The sequence below is a fragment of the Pristiophorus japonicus genome, chromosome 10, assembly GCF_044704955.1.
Source record: "Pristiophorus japonicus isolate sPriJap1 chromosome 10, sPriJap1.hap1, whole genome shotgun sequence".
Lineage (NCBI taxonomy): Eukaryota > Metazoa > Chordata > Chondrichthyes > Pristiophoridae > Pristiophorus > Pristiophorus japonicus.
The window spans coordinates 105,167,871-105,184,321 of NC_091986.1; the positions used below are offsets into that span (position 1 = coordinate 105,167,871).

The 16,451-nt window shown below is 42.6% G+C and overlaps 1 protein-coding gene across 3 annotated transcripts in view; it reads right to left on the reverse strand.

Annotated features, from left to right (window-relative positions):
* The window catches only part of LOC139274778 (deuterosome assembly protein 1-like), a 288,549-nt gene that overhangs the window by 129,019 nt on the left and 143,079 nt on the right, over nucleotides 1–16,451 (reverse strand). For all 3 annotated transcript variants that reach the window (XM_070891467.1, XM_070891468.1, XM_070891466.1), the window contains 2 exons: nucleotides 12,499–12,738; nucleotides 5,447–5,592 (listed from right to left, as the gene is read on the reverse strand). In XM_070891467.1, the coding sequence (XP_070747568.1) occupies nucleotides 5,447–5,592; nucleotides 12,499–12,738 (386 nt within the window). The remainder of the gene's footprint in view (nucleotides 1–5,446; nucleotides 5,593–12,498; nucleotides 12,739–16,451) is intronic.

Below are 16,451 nucleotides of genomic sequence, written 5' to 3' on the forward strand. Positions count from 1 at the left end.
GAGATTTGATGGGAGATAACGGAGCCTTTTTTTGGGATATATCTATCTCCCAGTTTTACAAGGAAAAACTAGCAGAACACAGACTGTAACTCGCACAGACTCTAGCAGAGCACAGAACTGGCAGAACACAGACATTAGCAGAGCACAGACTAGCAGAATACAGACTCGAAAGGAACACAGACAGACACAAGCAGCCAGACTGAAGAAATGGAGTCGTGAAGGAACCTACAAAAAATCGTCAAGGACCGACTGAGCACGAGGCCCACAAAATGGAAGGTTGTCAGCAACCAAATTGACAAACCCGGGCCACCACAACCAGCGAAACGATCAACCAAAACCAACTCAGCAAAAACTGAAGAATCGACCTTTATTTCTACTCTACAATCTACTTCTGAACGACCAACGGGTGAGAAATTACCAAAAGGGACTAACTAAAACTATTCCTAACCAAAGAAAGTGGGTACTTACACCATACATCCGAAACGCAACTTACCGCATCAACGGACGCACCCCAACTGAAGACTACGCAGTCCAAAATCCTCTCCTCCGACCGGGGTACGGCTCGCCTAGAAGGCCAAGTGCAGCGAACCCCGAAACCGAGATTCACCGGCAACTGTCTAAAGGGATTGGTGAGCATAGCCCCTGAACCCTGAGAGCTATAACTTAGTTAGTTAGGGGAATTGGGAGGGGGGAGGCTGGGATAACTTGTGTAAATGTATCTGCATTCTCCTCTTTACCCCATTTAGAGTTTAAGCTGTATTCTTTTCCCCACAGGCTGTCATTTGACATTTTATTCAATGTGTTGTACCCTTCAGTGTGTATTGGTCTGTGTGTGTGTTATTAAAGGTGTGCCTTTTACTTCTTTTTAAACACAATAAAGCCATACCTGCTTCCTACCTTAAAACCGATTGTCTGTCCAAGTCTGTCACAGTCCCTTCATAATTCCAGTGTCTAGAACCAAGGGTGTGGGAGCGATTCGGAACCGCTCATATAAGGTCAGAAGGGAAAGCTGACCCTCTGCAAACCACCCCTTACATTGCATCACTTTGGATGTCGTACCTGCGGCCACTTCGTTGTCGTCATCTTCGACAGAAGAAGTAGCAGGCCCAAGCGGCTTGCAGCCGGTGACTCCGAGGCGTACAGTACTCACGCCGACCCTACAGAGATTGAATCAGCGAGGTCTGCACATGCCGCTACTGGCAGATCGCATTGAGGGCATGTACAGACTGTGCATGGAGAGTGTCGCGATAAGTCGCGAGCTCCTCCAGGCGTTTGGTGCGTTCATGGGGAACATTTCCCGGATGTCTGCTCGCATATCGGAGGTTATGCAGCAGATGATCCGGGAGATGCGTGAGCAGACCATCGCCATCCATGCCTTGCGGCATGTGAGACTGGTGGGAGACAGCACTGCACTCCAAGGTGCCGTCCCACCAACTGCCAGCACAGATGCGAGTCAGGAGGAAGAACTTCCTTCTGGCTCAGAAGTTGTTTCCTCAGGAACGTCTTCTCCTCCACCACCCCCTGTGAGTGAGAAGGAGAAACTGAAGGATATCCTTATTAGGCGGGAAATTGTGTTGGGGAAATTGATGGGATTGAAGGCTGATAAATCCCTGGGGCCTGATAGTCTGCATCCCAGAGTACTTAAGGAAGTGGCCCTAGAAATAGTGGATGCATTGGTGATCATTTTCCAACAGTCTATCAACTCTGGATCAGTTCCTATGGACTGGAGGGTAGCTAATGTAACACCACTTTTTAAAAAAGGGGAGGGAGAGAGAAAACGGGCAATTAGAGACCGGTTAGCCTGACATCACTAGTGGGGAAAATGTTGGAATCAGTCATTAAGGATGAAATAACAGCGCATTTGGAAAGCAGTGACAGGATCGGTCCAAGTCAGCATGGATTTGTGAAAGGGAAATCATGCTTGACGAATCTTCTGGAGTTTTTTGAGGATGTAACTAGCAGAGTGGACAAGGGAGAACCAGTGGATGTGGTGTATTTGGGCTTTCAAAAGGCTTTTGACAAGGTCTAACACAAGAGATTGGTGTGCAAAATCAAAGCACATGGTATTGGGGGTAATGTACTGATGTGGATAGAGAACTGGTTGGCAAATAGGAAGCAGAGAGTCGGGATAAACGGGTCCTTTTCAGAATGGCAGGCAGTGACTAGTGGAGTGCCGCAGGGCTCAGTGCTGGGACCCCAGCTCTTTACAATATACATTAATGATTTGGATGAAGGAATTGAGTGTAATATCTGCAAGTTTGCAGATGACACTAAACTGGGTGGAGGTGTGAGTTGTGAGGAGGACGCTAAGAGGCTGCAGAGTGACTTGGACAGGTTAGGTGAGTGGGCAAATGCATGGCAGTTGCAGTATAATGTGGATAAATGTGAGGTTATCCACTTTGGGGGCAAAAACACGAAGGCAGAATGTTATCTGAATGATGGCAGATTAGGAAAAGGGGAGGTGCAATGAGATCTGGATGTCATGGTTCATCAGTCATTGAAAGTTGGCATGCAGGTACAGCAGCCGATGAAGAAAGCTAATGGTATGTTGGCCTTCAGAGCTAGGGGATTTGAGTTTAGGAGCAGGGAGGTTTTACTGCAGTTGTTCAGGGCCTTGGTGAGTCCTCACCTGGAATATTGTGTTCAATTTTCGTCTCCTAATCTGAGGAAGGATGTTCTTGCTATTGAGGGAGTGCAGTGAAGGTTCACCAGACTGATTCCAGGGATGGCTGGACTGACAAATGAGGTGAGACTGGATCAACTGGGCCTTTATACACTGGTGTTTAGAAGGACGAGAGGGGATCTCATAGAAACGTATAAGGTTCTGACGGGACTGGACAAGTTAGATGCGGGACAATGTTCCCGATGTTGGGGAAGTCCAGAACTAGGGAACACACTCTTAGGATAAGGGGTCGGCCATTTAGGACTGAGATGAGGAGAAACTTCTTCACTCAGAGAGTTGTTAACCTATAGAATTCCCTGCTGCAGAGAGTTGTTGATGCCAGTTCATTGGATATATTCCAGAGGGAGTTAGATATGGCCCTTACAGCTAAAGGGATCAAGGGGTATGGAGAGAAAGCGGGAAAGGGGGAGGGGCCGAATGGCCTACTCCTGCACCTATTTTCTATCCCAGAGCGTGGTGGGGGTCTGGAATTCACTGCCTGAAAGCGTGGTAGAGGCAGAAATCCTCATAGCATTTAAAAAGTACTTGTCTATGCACTTGAAGTGCCGTAACCTACAAGGCTGCGGACCAAGAGCTGGAAAGTGGGATTAGCTGGATAGCTCTTTGTCGGCTGGCATGGATACGATGGGCTGAATGGCCTCCTTCTGTGCTGTAAAACACTTCCCTACTCCCTTCTTAGTGGTGTAACAAATGATTTACAATTAAAAAAAAACATTTTCCTAATTCCTGGAGGTATTTACTTATTTCCTTGAAATTTCAGGACTACTCTCTCAGCTGGTCCTTGCACAATTGACATTAGTTGTGAGAATTTCCACAAATGGCTCCATTGGTTGACGAAGCTTTCCGGTTCAGGATGCCAATTGGGAGACAGCCAAGCTGAAAAAATTCAATACTGTCTGAGTAATTAGCCAGTATTGAATTTTTCTGGTTTGGACATCTCCCAATTGGTACGTGCCTGGAAAGTAAGTGAGAGAAATTTTCAATTCAGCTGCCGATTGATGTTTCTGTGCATAACATTAGCGAAGCAGCTACCTGCTGTGAGGGGCAATATTAAGTTGGGATGTACTTTAAATATCCTACTCCTATCAATTCAAATTACACTTAATTCGATTGAAATTATGCAAGAACATTTCCTGTGCTGTTTCATTTAAATTGTTTAATTTAGTTTTTTGAGCTCCCAAATATATTTTCTTTCTTCCTTAAGGCAAAGCTAATATTAAGCTGTACAATAAAAATTGTTTAATATCTCCATGTATTACTCCTCTGTTATATAGATACTTTGGAGTCCCCACTATCTTCACTTTCAGAAGCACAGGTAACAAAATTGAAATCTGCTTATTAAACTGCTGCTGATCCATTTTAAGAATTTAATACACCAGGTTTTGTTTTAGAGCTAACAAATAGATATCAAGGATCTTGCTAAATAATACTGTAAATAAGGATCTGCGAGAGTTACAGAACTGACTTAATGTCTGCAAGTGGAAAACATTAAATTATAAAGTCATGATCACAACACCACTAAGATGCACAGTACCTTTGGAATCCGGAGACTTCGCACCATTTTTAATATATAATAGATGTGGTTGTTAATGAAAAAGTATGTTTACAAATAGTTTTGTTACACAGAGAGCGAACAGAATCAAAAGATAAGCAGGAATGTAAACAAATATAGATAGAAATTGTTGAGACTTTATCTTCCCCATTTTGCTGATCATTTTACAATCCCAATCGGAAACCTGATCCCAACTCACCTTTTGCAAATAATTACAGATGAGTCCTTGGGCATACTGGCACTGGAAAACAGCAGATTAACACTGGTGTTGCCTGTAGTTGAAAGGCCTTTTACTGGACCAGCACAAGAGGCACTGGGCCACCTTAATTCTTAGAGCCAGATACCCAACTGCCATCCACTCCACTTCCTTTTTCAACTGAGAGAAAACTCCGAAGATGCACACAGTTTGGAAGCAGAGACATGCACCATACACTTTAACTAAAGGGAAACATGCTGAACCACATCTGCACCATACACTGTAAGGGTTGACTGAACCTGAAATATGCCCCGACAGTTTTTTAGTTCGAGATAAAATAAGGTCGTTGGGGAGAAATTATATGGCATACATGGGTCTGATCTGAATGTATGGATGGAGCCAATACTTTATATGACAAGGGTAATGGGAATATGTGCTATGGCTATTGTGCAATTGGTGCTTCAGGAACTTAACCAACTGCTCTCTATTACAGCTTGCCTTACAACTCTTGTGCAAGTGCTCAATAGTGTAAAGCAAACACCGAAAGACAAGTCTTCGATCAGAATTGTCATCTGCCTCTGACTGCTGTTGTCATCGTCTACCTGCTCCATGGCAAAGCACTTACGCAGGCCAACATGCATTAGGTAAAAATCATAAGAGGCTATTTTAACCCTACTTGTCCAGCCGAAACTGCGTAGGTGGGCAGTTAAAATCACCCATGGGATTACCAGCCAAAATTCCATCTCTTCTCATAGGTTCTGCTCTTAACCTACTCTTCTGAGCAGGTGGGAAGGACACCCACCGGAAATTGGTGAGGTCCTTTTTCTAAATATGCAGATTAGGTTCCAATGATGTCATGGAGGAAAATCTTCTCTGAGATCTTTATTCAATTGAAAATATGACTTCTAGTTTTCTCTAGCACAGATATCACACGTAAAAAATAAAACACAAATATAATTTTAAATGGTTCTGCAGAATGTGCACTGTGACAATTTGCTAACCTGTGCAAACTCACCTAATGACACTATCTTTTTGCATTATGGATCCTTTGACCCTGGCTAGCTCCTTCCGTAGTTGTTTTTGCTCCATGTCAGTCACTTGCAGTAGATCATCCCGTGACTGCAATTCAATTTGAAGCTCTGAAAGATCCGATTCCATTTTCTAGATACAGAAAAACAATATTTGACTCGGATCACCACCTGGTGCTGCAAGATCAATGGTCTTCATCTTTTAGCACCTAATATCTCATTGACTTTACATGGCTGCGTCCGATGGAAAACATGCCTTCAAAAGGCTTCAGGAGGACACAAAAAATCTGCAAAAGGACATAGACAGGCTAAGTGTGTCGGCAAAAATTATGCAGATGGAGTATAATGTTGGAAAGTGTGAGGTCATGCACTTTGGCAGAAAAAAATCAAAGAGCAAGTTATTATTTAAATGGAGAAAGATTGCAAAGTGCTGCAGTACAGCGGGATCTGGGGGTACTTGTGCATGAAACACAAAAGGTTAGTATGCAGGTATAACAAGTGATCAGGAAGGCGAATGGAATCTTGGCCTTTATTGCAAAGGGGATGGCGTATAAAAGCAGGGAAGTCTTGCTACAGCAATATAAGAGCATAAGAATTAGGAACAGGAGTAGGCCATCTAGCCCCTCGAGCCTGCTCCGCCATTCAACAAGATCATGGCTGATTTGGCCATGGACTCAGCTCCACTTACCCGCCCGCTCCCCATAACCCTTAATTCCCTTATTAGGTAAAAATCTACCTATCTGTGACTTGAATACATTCAATGAGCTAACCTCAACTGCTTCCTTGGGCAGAGAATTCCACAGATTCACAACCCTCTGGGAGAAGAAATTCCTTCTCAACTCAGTTTTAAATTGGCTCCCCCGTATTTTGAGGCTGTGCCCCCTAGTTCTAGTCTCCCCGACCAGTGGAAACAACCTCTCTGCCTCTATCTTGTCTATCCCTTTCATTATTTTAAATGTTTCTATAAGATGACCCCTCATCCTTCTGAACTCCAACGAGTAAAGACCCAGTCTACTCAATCTATCATCATAAGGTAACCCCCTCATCTCCGGAATCAGCCTAGTGAATCGTCTCTGTACCCCCTCCAAAGCTAGTATATCCTTCCTTAAGTAAGGCAACCAAAACTGCACGCAGTATTCCAGGTGCGGCCTCACCAATACCCTATACAGTTGCAGAAGGACCTCCCTGCTTTTGTACTCTATCCCTCTCGCAATGAAGGCCAACATTCCATTTGCCTTCCTGATTACCTGCTGCACCTGCAAACTAATTTTTTGGGATTCATGCACAAGGAGGCACCGGAGGGACTGGAGTGCATCATCACGCCCGGCAACCAAATTTTAATTTGATTTTACGTTTTAAAGTTTAATTTGTTTTAATTGCCGGTGCTTTTAGTGTCCCCCTCCCCTTTTATAGGGGGCACTGGAAAAAGGAAAAAATTTGATTTTAGTGCCCAAAAAAAAACCAAAAAAAGAAAAAAAAAAAAGGGCCTTGTAAATGTCTGGTGTGTCATCCAGGTCGGGTGGCACGGATAAATGTTTTATGTTTTGCAGGTAGACTCTAAAAGAGTTTCATGCACAAGGACCCCCAGGTCCTTCTGCACCGCAGCATGTTGTAATTTCTCCGCATTCAAATCGTATTCCCTTTTTTTGTTTTTTTTCCCCCAAGGTGGATGACCTCACACTTTCCGACATTGTATTCCATCTGCCAAACCTTAGCCCATCTAAATCTCTTTGCAGCCTCTCTGTGTCCTCTACACAACCCGCTTTCCCACTAATCTTTGTGTCATCTGCAAATTTTGTTACACTACACTCTGTCCCCTCTATGTATATTGTAAACAGTTGTGGTCCCAGCACCGATCCCTGTGGCACACCACTAACCACCGATTTCCAACCCGAAAAGGACCCATTTATCCCAACTCTCTGCTTTCTGTTAGCCAGCCAATTCTCTATCCATGCTAATACATTTCCACTGACCCCGTGTACCTTTATCTTCTGCAGTAACCTTTTGTGTGGCACCTTATCGAATGCCTTTTGAAAATCTAAATACACCACATCCATCGGTACACCTCTATCCACCATGCTCGTTATATCCTCAAAGAATTCCAGTAAATTAGTTAAACATGATTTCCCCTTCATGAATCCATGCTGCGTCTGCTTGATTGCACTATTCCTATCTAGATGTTCTGCTATTTCTTCCTTAATGATAGTTTCAAGCATTTTCCCCACTACAGATGTTAAACTAACTGGCCTATAGTTACCTGCCTTTTGTCTGCCCCCTTTTTTAAACAGAGGCGTTACATTAGCTGCTTTCCAATCCGCTGGTACCTCCCCAGAGTCCAGAGAATTTTGATAGATAAAAACGAATGCATCTGCTATAACTTCCGCCATCTCTTTTAATACCCTGGGATGCATTTCATCAGGACCAGGGGACTTGTCTACCTTGAATCCCATTAGCCTGTCCAGCAGTACCCCCCTAGTGATAGTGATTGTCTCCAGGTCCTCCCTTCCCACATTCCTGTGACCAGCAATTTGTGGCATGGTTTCTGTGTCTTCCACTGTGAAGACCGAAGCAAAATAATTGTTTAAGGTCTCAGCCATTTCCACATTTCCCATTATTAAATCCCCCTTCTCATCTTCTAAGGGACCAACATTTACTATAGTCACTCTTTTCCGTTTTATATATCTGTAAAAGCTTTTACTATCTGTTTTTATGTTTTGTTAAGGTATTGGTGAGGCCACAGTTGGAATACTGCATGCAGTTTTGGTTTCCATATTTACGAAAGGATATACTTGCTTTGGAGGCAGTTCAGAGAAGGTTCACTAGGTTGATTCTGGAGATGAGGGGGCTGACTTAGAGGAAAGTAGGTTGGGCCTCTATTCATTGGAATTCAGAAGAATGAGAGGTGATCTTATCGAAACGTATAAGATTATGAGGGGGCTTGACAAGGTGGATGCAGAGAGAATGTTTCCAGTGATAGGGGAGACTCAAACTAGAGGGCATAATCTTAGAATAAGGGGCCGTCCATTTAAAACTGAGATGAGGAGAAATTTCTTCACTCAGAGGGTTGTGGATTTGTGGAATTTGCTGCCTCAGAGAGCTGTGGAAGCTGGGACATTGAATAAATTTAAGACAGAAATAAAGAATTTCTTAAACGATAAGGAAATAAGGGGTTATGGAGAGAGGCAGGGAAGTGGACCTGAATCCATGATTGGATCAGCCATGATTGTATTGAATGGCGCAGCAGGCTCGTGGGGCCGTATGGCCCACTCCTGTTCCTATTTCTTATGTTCTATGTTCTTAAAGGCAATAGTGTAAAGCAAACACAGAAAAGTAGATTTTTGTCTGTCATCAGCCTGTCGCAGAAAAAAACCTGTGATTTTTCAATATGCATTTGTAGTGGGCAATATACTTTGCCATAAGTGACAATTTGAAAAATCTACCCTCGAGACTTCAGTGCCTTTGGAGGCATTGAGACTCCCTTTGACAGGATTTTCAACTGGTATCTCCAACCACAATGACAATAAGGTTGGGTCTACTATTTTAAGTCTGGTTGCAGGCAGGCTGGCAGTCTGCCTGTACAGGCCACTGACCTGCCATGGTATTGCTGGCCTGTGTAGATCTACACCAGATATCAGCAGCTTAGCATTAACTGCATATGTTCTAATCTTAAATTGAGATTTACATAAACAAAATTTACATATGTTCCATTCACAATTTTGGGGCAAATGCACCCATCATGTATGCAGTTATTTGTTGCTTCTGAATCCAGCCCGCAGTATAAGTGGGCAAATTCAGCAGCAATGGAACCACTTCGAATGATATTATGGCACTGTGCACGAGAGATATTGGATTTGGATTCAAAACTGCAATTCCTGATGCAGCAAATTTGTATATAAAAAGGGAAGACTGGTCACCTATCTCTGTGGGAAGAATAAATGATCAAAATTGGGGCGTGAGGGGAGAAAGAAACATGTAAGCATTTTGTCTAAGCTAGTTGATCATCTTCACTAAAATATTTTATTGCACAGCAGTCGGAAGAATAAAATCATCCTGACCCAAAAAACAGAAACAAACACAAAAATGTCATACATTGCATTTAATTAAGATATTAACATTTAAAGTTCATAATACTTTCCTAAATTAATCACTGCTATTTACATTGGGAGCAATTAATCTTTAGAATGTGAGTTGTAAGCAGATTGTAGTAGATGTGGCTTGTGAATAACAACATGGCATCATCAAATGTTATGAGTGCTGCTCGTTATGCTTCGCAGGTGTATCACCAATGCTTCTGTGGCATCTACAGTACATCTAGGTAAGCAAATCAGTGAAAAAAATGAAGGCATTATAATTATTTTGACTGCATGGCCTGAATGCATAAATGACCAATGAGCTTGCTTCATTGAACAACTGGTGGTACAGTTAATCTCACTCATTTAAAACAGACCATATATAGGGATCAATTTTCCCCAATGCCGCTTTTTGGTGTATTGCCAGAGTTACGCCCGATTTCTCTGGCCCTAACTAATCAAAAAAAAAAGTACCAAGCTTCCCCATTCTATTTTTTCAAATTGGCGCCACACAGCCTGTCCTGTAGCTTCGGGGAGGTGAAGCCTAATGTTTGCGCCGAAAAAATGATGCCACCCCTTCTGCGCATGCACGAAAAAAAGCGCCGTTTTTGACGTGACTGCTATGGGCGCGCACGCCTAGTACAGCTCCTGGTCTGCATTTGGCCATTTTTAAAGAGCCAATTTTGTGTGAGAACTTTAATTCTCATTAGAAAAATCGGAGCTGTAATACAAGATGCAACGCAGCTCAAGGACCAAGAATTTCTTACAGAATGAAATGGAGGCACTAGTTACTGTAATTGAGGCCAGATGGCAGGAGCTGGACACCAGCAGAGGTCACACAAAAGTAATGAAAAAATACTGGAACCAACTTGCAGAAGATTACTGTGCAATGGTGCCCACCTCGAGGTCTGGAGGTCAGTGCAAAAAGAAGTGGCAGGACCTTTATTCAAGTAGTTAGTGTAAGTAATGTTTTCATTTATTCAATGGAATTGCAATTGTAAATGTGACCAGCTGTATATGTCCCAATTAGCAGAAAGACACCCTCCCTGAAAAGTTATGTTTTCATCTTTGCAGAGGAAGGTGGCACACAATAAAAGGGAAAGAACTCGAACAGGAGGCCCGGCAAATCTGCACCCACTGAAACCCTTGGAAGAAAGGGTCGCTGCTTTGATGGGTCCTGCCTGGAGAAAAGCAACCACAACTGCACAAGCTGGGCCCATACTCGAGGGAGAGGGCAAGTCCTGCAAATTCCACAGTCTGGCTTTGCCAAATGTTAAGTACTGTGTGGGCTAGCCATGCTTCGGTTCACGGGGGGGGATGTCTCCGTCAGCTACGCTTCGGTTGATGCAATGTGCTGTTAATCATCGTGGTCCTTCAAATCAGCCTGCTGCCTGTGCTGTGTGAGCCTACGCATGGCACCCACCCTGCCCCCTCCTCTGCTACTAACCATTTGCCTGTTCTGTTATATTTTGCAAAACCTGAGGCTAACCTGATGATGCAGAAGAAGATACAGACGTGGACGAGCCTGAAGATGAGAACATCTTCCAATCCCACCTTCCAGACCAAGAGCATGGAGGTGAGGGGGAGGGAGGATATGGATGAGGCCTCCACTGTTAGACTCATTTTGGAGGATGTGTAGGTGCCGCCCATTGAGGTGCCAGCCCCTTTCCTGAGTGATACGTGTTTTGCTGGGACATTCCATGGTTTTCCACAGTCCGAGACTGGGGATTTCAGTGGGGTGCAGTGAGGCACACCCAGGGCCTCACCGTCAGAGGTTGTGGGTCCCAGTGGGATTCAGCAAGGCACACCCAGGGCCCCACCTTCCGAGCGACCTACACCCACGGTGAGGGTGGGAAGGAGAGCTCTACAGTGTTCTACTGAGGTGCAGGACCTAACAGATGTGGTTCAGATGATGGCAATGTGTGGGGAGAGCATTGACCTTACACGATCATTCCTGGACACCATCAGTGGGGAGGGTGATGAGGTATCGGGACTGTCGGGAGAAGTAACAACACTCTCGCGAGAAATGGGAACACTGTCCGGGCACATGATGGAGGGAATGTCACAGGGTAGCTGAGACACTGACGGCGGACATGAGGGAGGGAATGTTGCAGGTAGTTGACACACTGCCAGGGCACATGAGGGAGGGAATGTCGGAGTTAGCTGCTGCAATAAGGGAACATGCCCAGACCCCATGCTCATTTACGGATTCAACTGCCACTCTCACTCCAATCTCCAGACTAGGCCTTCCACATCACTGCCTGCTCTTCCCGCCATCGAGACGTGCGCATTATCCGAGATGTTCAAAAGAATAAGCTTCGTACCAACCTGGCGTGGCAGTTAAAAAAAAAAATCCAAACTTAAAGAATTGCATGGAACTTTTATTTTTTGCGTTTGCAATTTAAGCTTGATGATTCATATTTATGTGTTCTTGACTCCCTCCAAAACTTTGCCTAAAAACAATGGCGTCTTTCTGCGCTGATTTTTTGATGTGTGCTGGTTTTTCTTAAGTGTCCAGAAGGTTTTTTGGAAGAGATCATATACGCCGTCGTACGATAATTGTAAGTTGGCCAAACTTGCATAATTGTGAAAAATTGGCACAGAGATCAGGTTATGCCCCCTATGACGCAAAAAAAACTAACCTAAACAAATCATAACTAACTGAGTTATGCTGGTGCACAATCTTTGGGGAAACTTGGATTTTAAAAATTTAGGCCAAGAAAGGGGCAGGCGCCAAAAAAATAGTGCAGATCACTGGGGAAAATTGAGTCCTATGAAAATCCATGTTTCCCAAAGATTGTGCACCAGTGTAACTCATAATGTAACATACATTCAGGAAAACTTGTTCCTGACCAACTACTTTTTTGAAAGCTATTGGAATGTTTATTTTCCTTTGTTGTGGTATAACTTTATAAGGATATAACTTTGAAACATTGTGCTAATCAGTGTTTATTTGTATCTCCAAATACCTGGCATCTCCTTTGGTAACATTTAATTTCTTCCAACAGATTTTGCTGATCTGCCTTGTGCAATTCTTCCTTTGTGGTTTTTTGCTCAATAGTAACCTTCAGTTGTTCAATGGTGGCCTCATCACTCCTGATGGTGTCTTGAGAACACTCCATACAACTCTTTAGGTACTTGATTTCTGATTCACAGAGCTCTATCTGCTTCTTGCTATTCCAGTAGGTGTCAGAACTTTGGGACTGTTGCTTTGGAAGCAAATGTCATCAATTAAAATTCAGTTGGAAGGATAAAAATATACTTGCTTTAAAATATACTTAGTGATAAAGAATGAATCCTAATTTTTGGTTAAAATATCTTGACAATAACAAGGAAAGAAGCAATATACACAATCTATTGCAGCACAACCTGTCATGTTGCAAGGAATGTAGCATGATTACTTTCGCTAATAAAAAACAACAAGATAACCAATCACTCAGTTGGTAAGCACCTTGTACAAAAACTAAAGTAAATTCTCACCAAAGCAAAAGGTACACATTATTGGACACAAAATCCTACGGAAGATACACTCAGTCAGAAAACTAAGTAACACTCAGCAAAAGAAAGTCTCAATCATACTTTTTCTGTCTTACATATACCTAGCACATCACAAATAAAAATTCAATAAAAGTTCTCAAACATAAAAATGCTCTGATCCAAATGAAGACAACATTATCTATAACTCTGTAATTACTGTTACAACATTTAAATTCTAGTTTTGCGAGGCTGTGCTGGCAATGTGGAGTTTTGATACGGCTCATAAAATCAGGCATGCAAGTTAAAATGCCTGAGCCACAATGTACTATACAGTTTGATCCTAATTTTCTCTGACTTGTATTCCATTGTTCTGGCTACATTGTTCAGCATTTTTATTTGCTTTGTTGATTGTTGCTCTGCATTAGGTGAGCATTCAGTCTACCAAGACTCCTCTTCGGGGTGGAATTCTGGCAGTGCAGAACTTCCACCCATTTCTCCGTATCCTCCTCAACCTGTTTTCTGGGTCGTTGCTTACAATATATGCACAGCAAGCTGAGGAGATTCCTGCGATCAAGAGGAAGCCCAGCAATTCAACTGAGGAAACTCCATCAGGGAGGCTGCTATAGCACCAGAAGAGTTGACGAGGGACCTTAAAGGGGCAAAAATGTCCCAAATGTTAGAATCAAGGTTCTCAATGAAAGCCTTCAGCAGGTAGATGATGGGACCAACTAGGAGGGAGATGAAATTACTTTTATCCATAACCAAGTTTATCCCTGAATCCTCACATCTTTGAGTTAATTAGTATTCTTTCCTGTGGAACTTTATCAAATGTATTCTGGAAGTTTACATACACATCGTTGAGTTGACTTGGTTCGTCACTTTCTCAAGGAAATCATGGAGGGTGGTAAGGAAGGATTTTCCCCATCTAAAGCCATGTTTACTGGGTTGTTTTTGTATCTATAATCCTCAGGTTTACTCCCGATAATCAATTTCATTACTTTACATGGATGTGAAGTAAGACTACTGGGTCTGTAAATTGCTGGAGTCTATTTAGTCATCTATTTTGAATATGGGTATTTAATCAGCCGGTTTCCAATCTACTGGTACCTCCTCAGTGCCCACTGATCCCTCATAATGGTTGTTAGTGGCACAAATTGTCCTGCTAGTTCTTCTAAACATGGGTTAATTAACAACTAACTGACAATCTATTTGTTTTAAGCCCCTTCAGCCTTTTGAGGATTACCATCTCATTTATATCAAAGACCTGAATTTTGCTGGTACTTTTTTTTTCGGGGGGGGGGGGCATGTTGTTCATGTCTTCCCTTATAAATACTTTGAGGAAGTAATCATTCAGAATATTTACCATCTTGCACTCATCTTGTACAGGATTAATTAATGATCTCATAGTAAAGAATCCTGTAGGAAAGAGTGATCATAGCATGGTTGAATTTCAAATTCAGTTGGAGGGTGAGAAAGTAGGGACTCAAACCAGTGTCCTGATCTTAAATAAAGGCGGTTACAAAGATATGAAGGCAGAGTTGGCTAAAATGGATTGGGAAAATAGATTAAAGTGTAAGATGGTTGATGAGCAGTGGCAGACATTTAAGGAGATATTTCATAACTCGCAACAAAAATATACTCCAGTGAGAAGGAAAGACTCTAAGAGAAGGGAGAACCATCCGTGGCTAACTAAAGAATTAAAGGATGGTATCAAATTGAAAACACTGACATACAATGTTGCCAAGATAGTAGGAAGCCAGAGGATTTGGAAATTTTTAAAAACCAGCAAAGAATGACTAAAAAAATAATAAAGAGAGAGAAGATGGATTATGAGAGTAAACTATCATGAAATATAAAAGCGGATAGTAAGAGCTTCTACAGGTATATACAAAGGAAGAGAGTGGCTAAAGTAAACATTGGTCCCTTAGAGGATGAGACTGGGGAATTAATAATGGGAAACAGGGAATTGGCAGAGGCTTTGAACAAATATTTTGCATCGGTCTTCACGGTAGAAGGCATTAAAAACATCCCTACAATAGATAATCAAGGGGCTATAGGGAGGAGGGAAATTAAAACAATCACTACCACTAAAGAAAAAGTGCTCGGTAAAATAATGGGACTAAAGGTGGACAAGTCCCCTGGACCTGATGGCCTGCATTCTAGGGTCTTAAAAGAAGTGGCTACAGAGATAGTCCATGCATTGGTTGTAATCTATCAAAATTCCCTGGAGTCTGAAGAGGTCCCAGCAGATTGGGAAACTGCAAATGTTACGCTCCTATTTAAAAAAGGAGGGAGACAGAAAGCAGGAAACTATCGACCAGTTAGCCTAACATCTGTCATTGGGAAAATGCTGAAGTCCATTATTAAGGAAGCAGTAGCAGGACATTTGGAAAATCATAATGCAGTTAAGCAGAGTCAGCATGGTTTTATGAAAGGGAAATCATGTTTGACAATTTGCTGGAGTTCTTTGAGGATGTAACGAGCAGGGTGGAGAATGGGGAACCAGTGGATGTGGTGTATTTGGATTTCCAGAAAGCATTTGATAAAGTGCCACACAAAAGGTTACTGCACAAGGTAAGAGCTCACAGGGTTGGAGGTAATATATTAGCATGGATAGAGGATTGGCTAACAGAAAAGAGAGTCGGGATGAATGGATCATTTTCCAGTTGGCAAACGGTAACTAGTGGGGTGCCACAGGGATCAGTACTGGGGCCTCAACTATTTACAATCTATATTAATTACTTGGATGAAGGGACCGAGTGTAATGTAGCCAAGTTTGCTGATGATACAAAGATGGGTGGGAAAGCAAGTTGTGAGGAGGACACAAAGAATCTGCAAAGAGATATAGACAGGCTAAGTGAGTGGGCAAACATTTGGCAGATGGAGTATAATGTGGGAAAGTGTGAGGTTATCCACTTTGGCAGGATAAATTAAAAAACAAATTATTATTTAAATGGAGATTACAAAATGCTGCAGAACAGAGGGACCTGAGGGTCCTTGTGCATGAAACACAAAAAGTGAGTATGCAGGTACAGCAAGTAATCAGGAAGGCAAATGGAATGTTGGCCTTTATTGCAAGGGGGATGGAGTATAAAAGCAGGAAAGTCCTGCTTCAACTGTACAGAGTATTGGTGAGGTCACACCAAGAGTGCTGTATACAGTTTTGGTCTTCTTATTTAAAGAGGGATATACTTGTATTGGAAGCAGTTCAGAGAAGGTTGACTAGGTTGATTCCTGAGATGAAGGGGTTGATTTATGAAGAAAGGTTGAGCAGGATGGGTCTATACTCATTGGAGTTTAGAAGAATGAGAGGTGATCATATTGAAACATATAGGATACTGAGGGGGCTCGACAAGGTAGATGCAGAGAGGATGTTTCCACTCGTGAGGGAATCCAGAACTAGGGGGCATAGTTTAAGAATAAGGGGTCACCAATTTGGAATTGA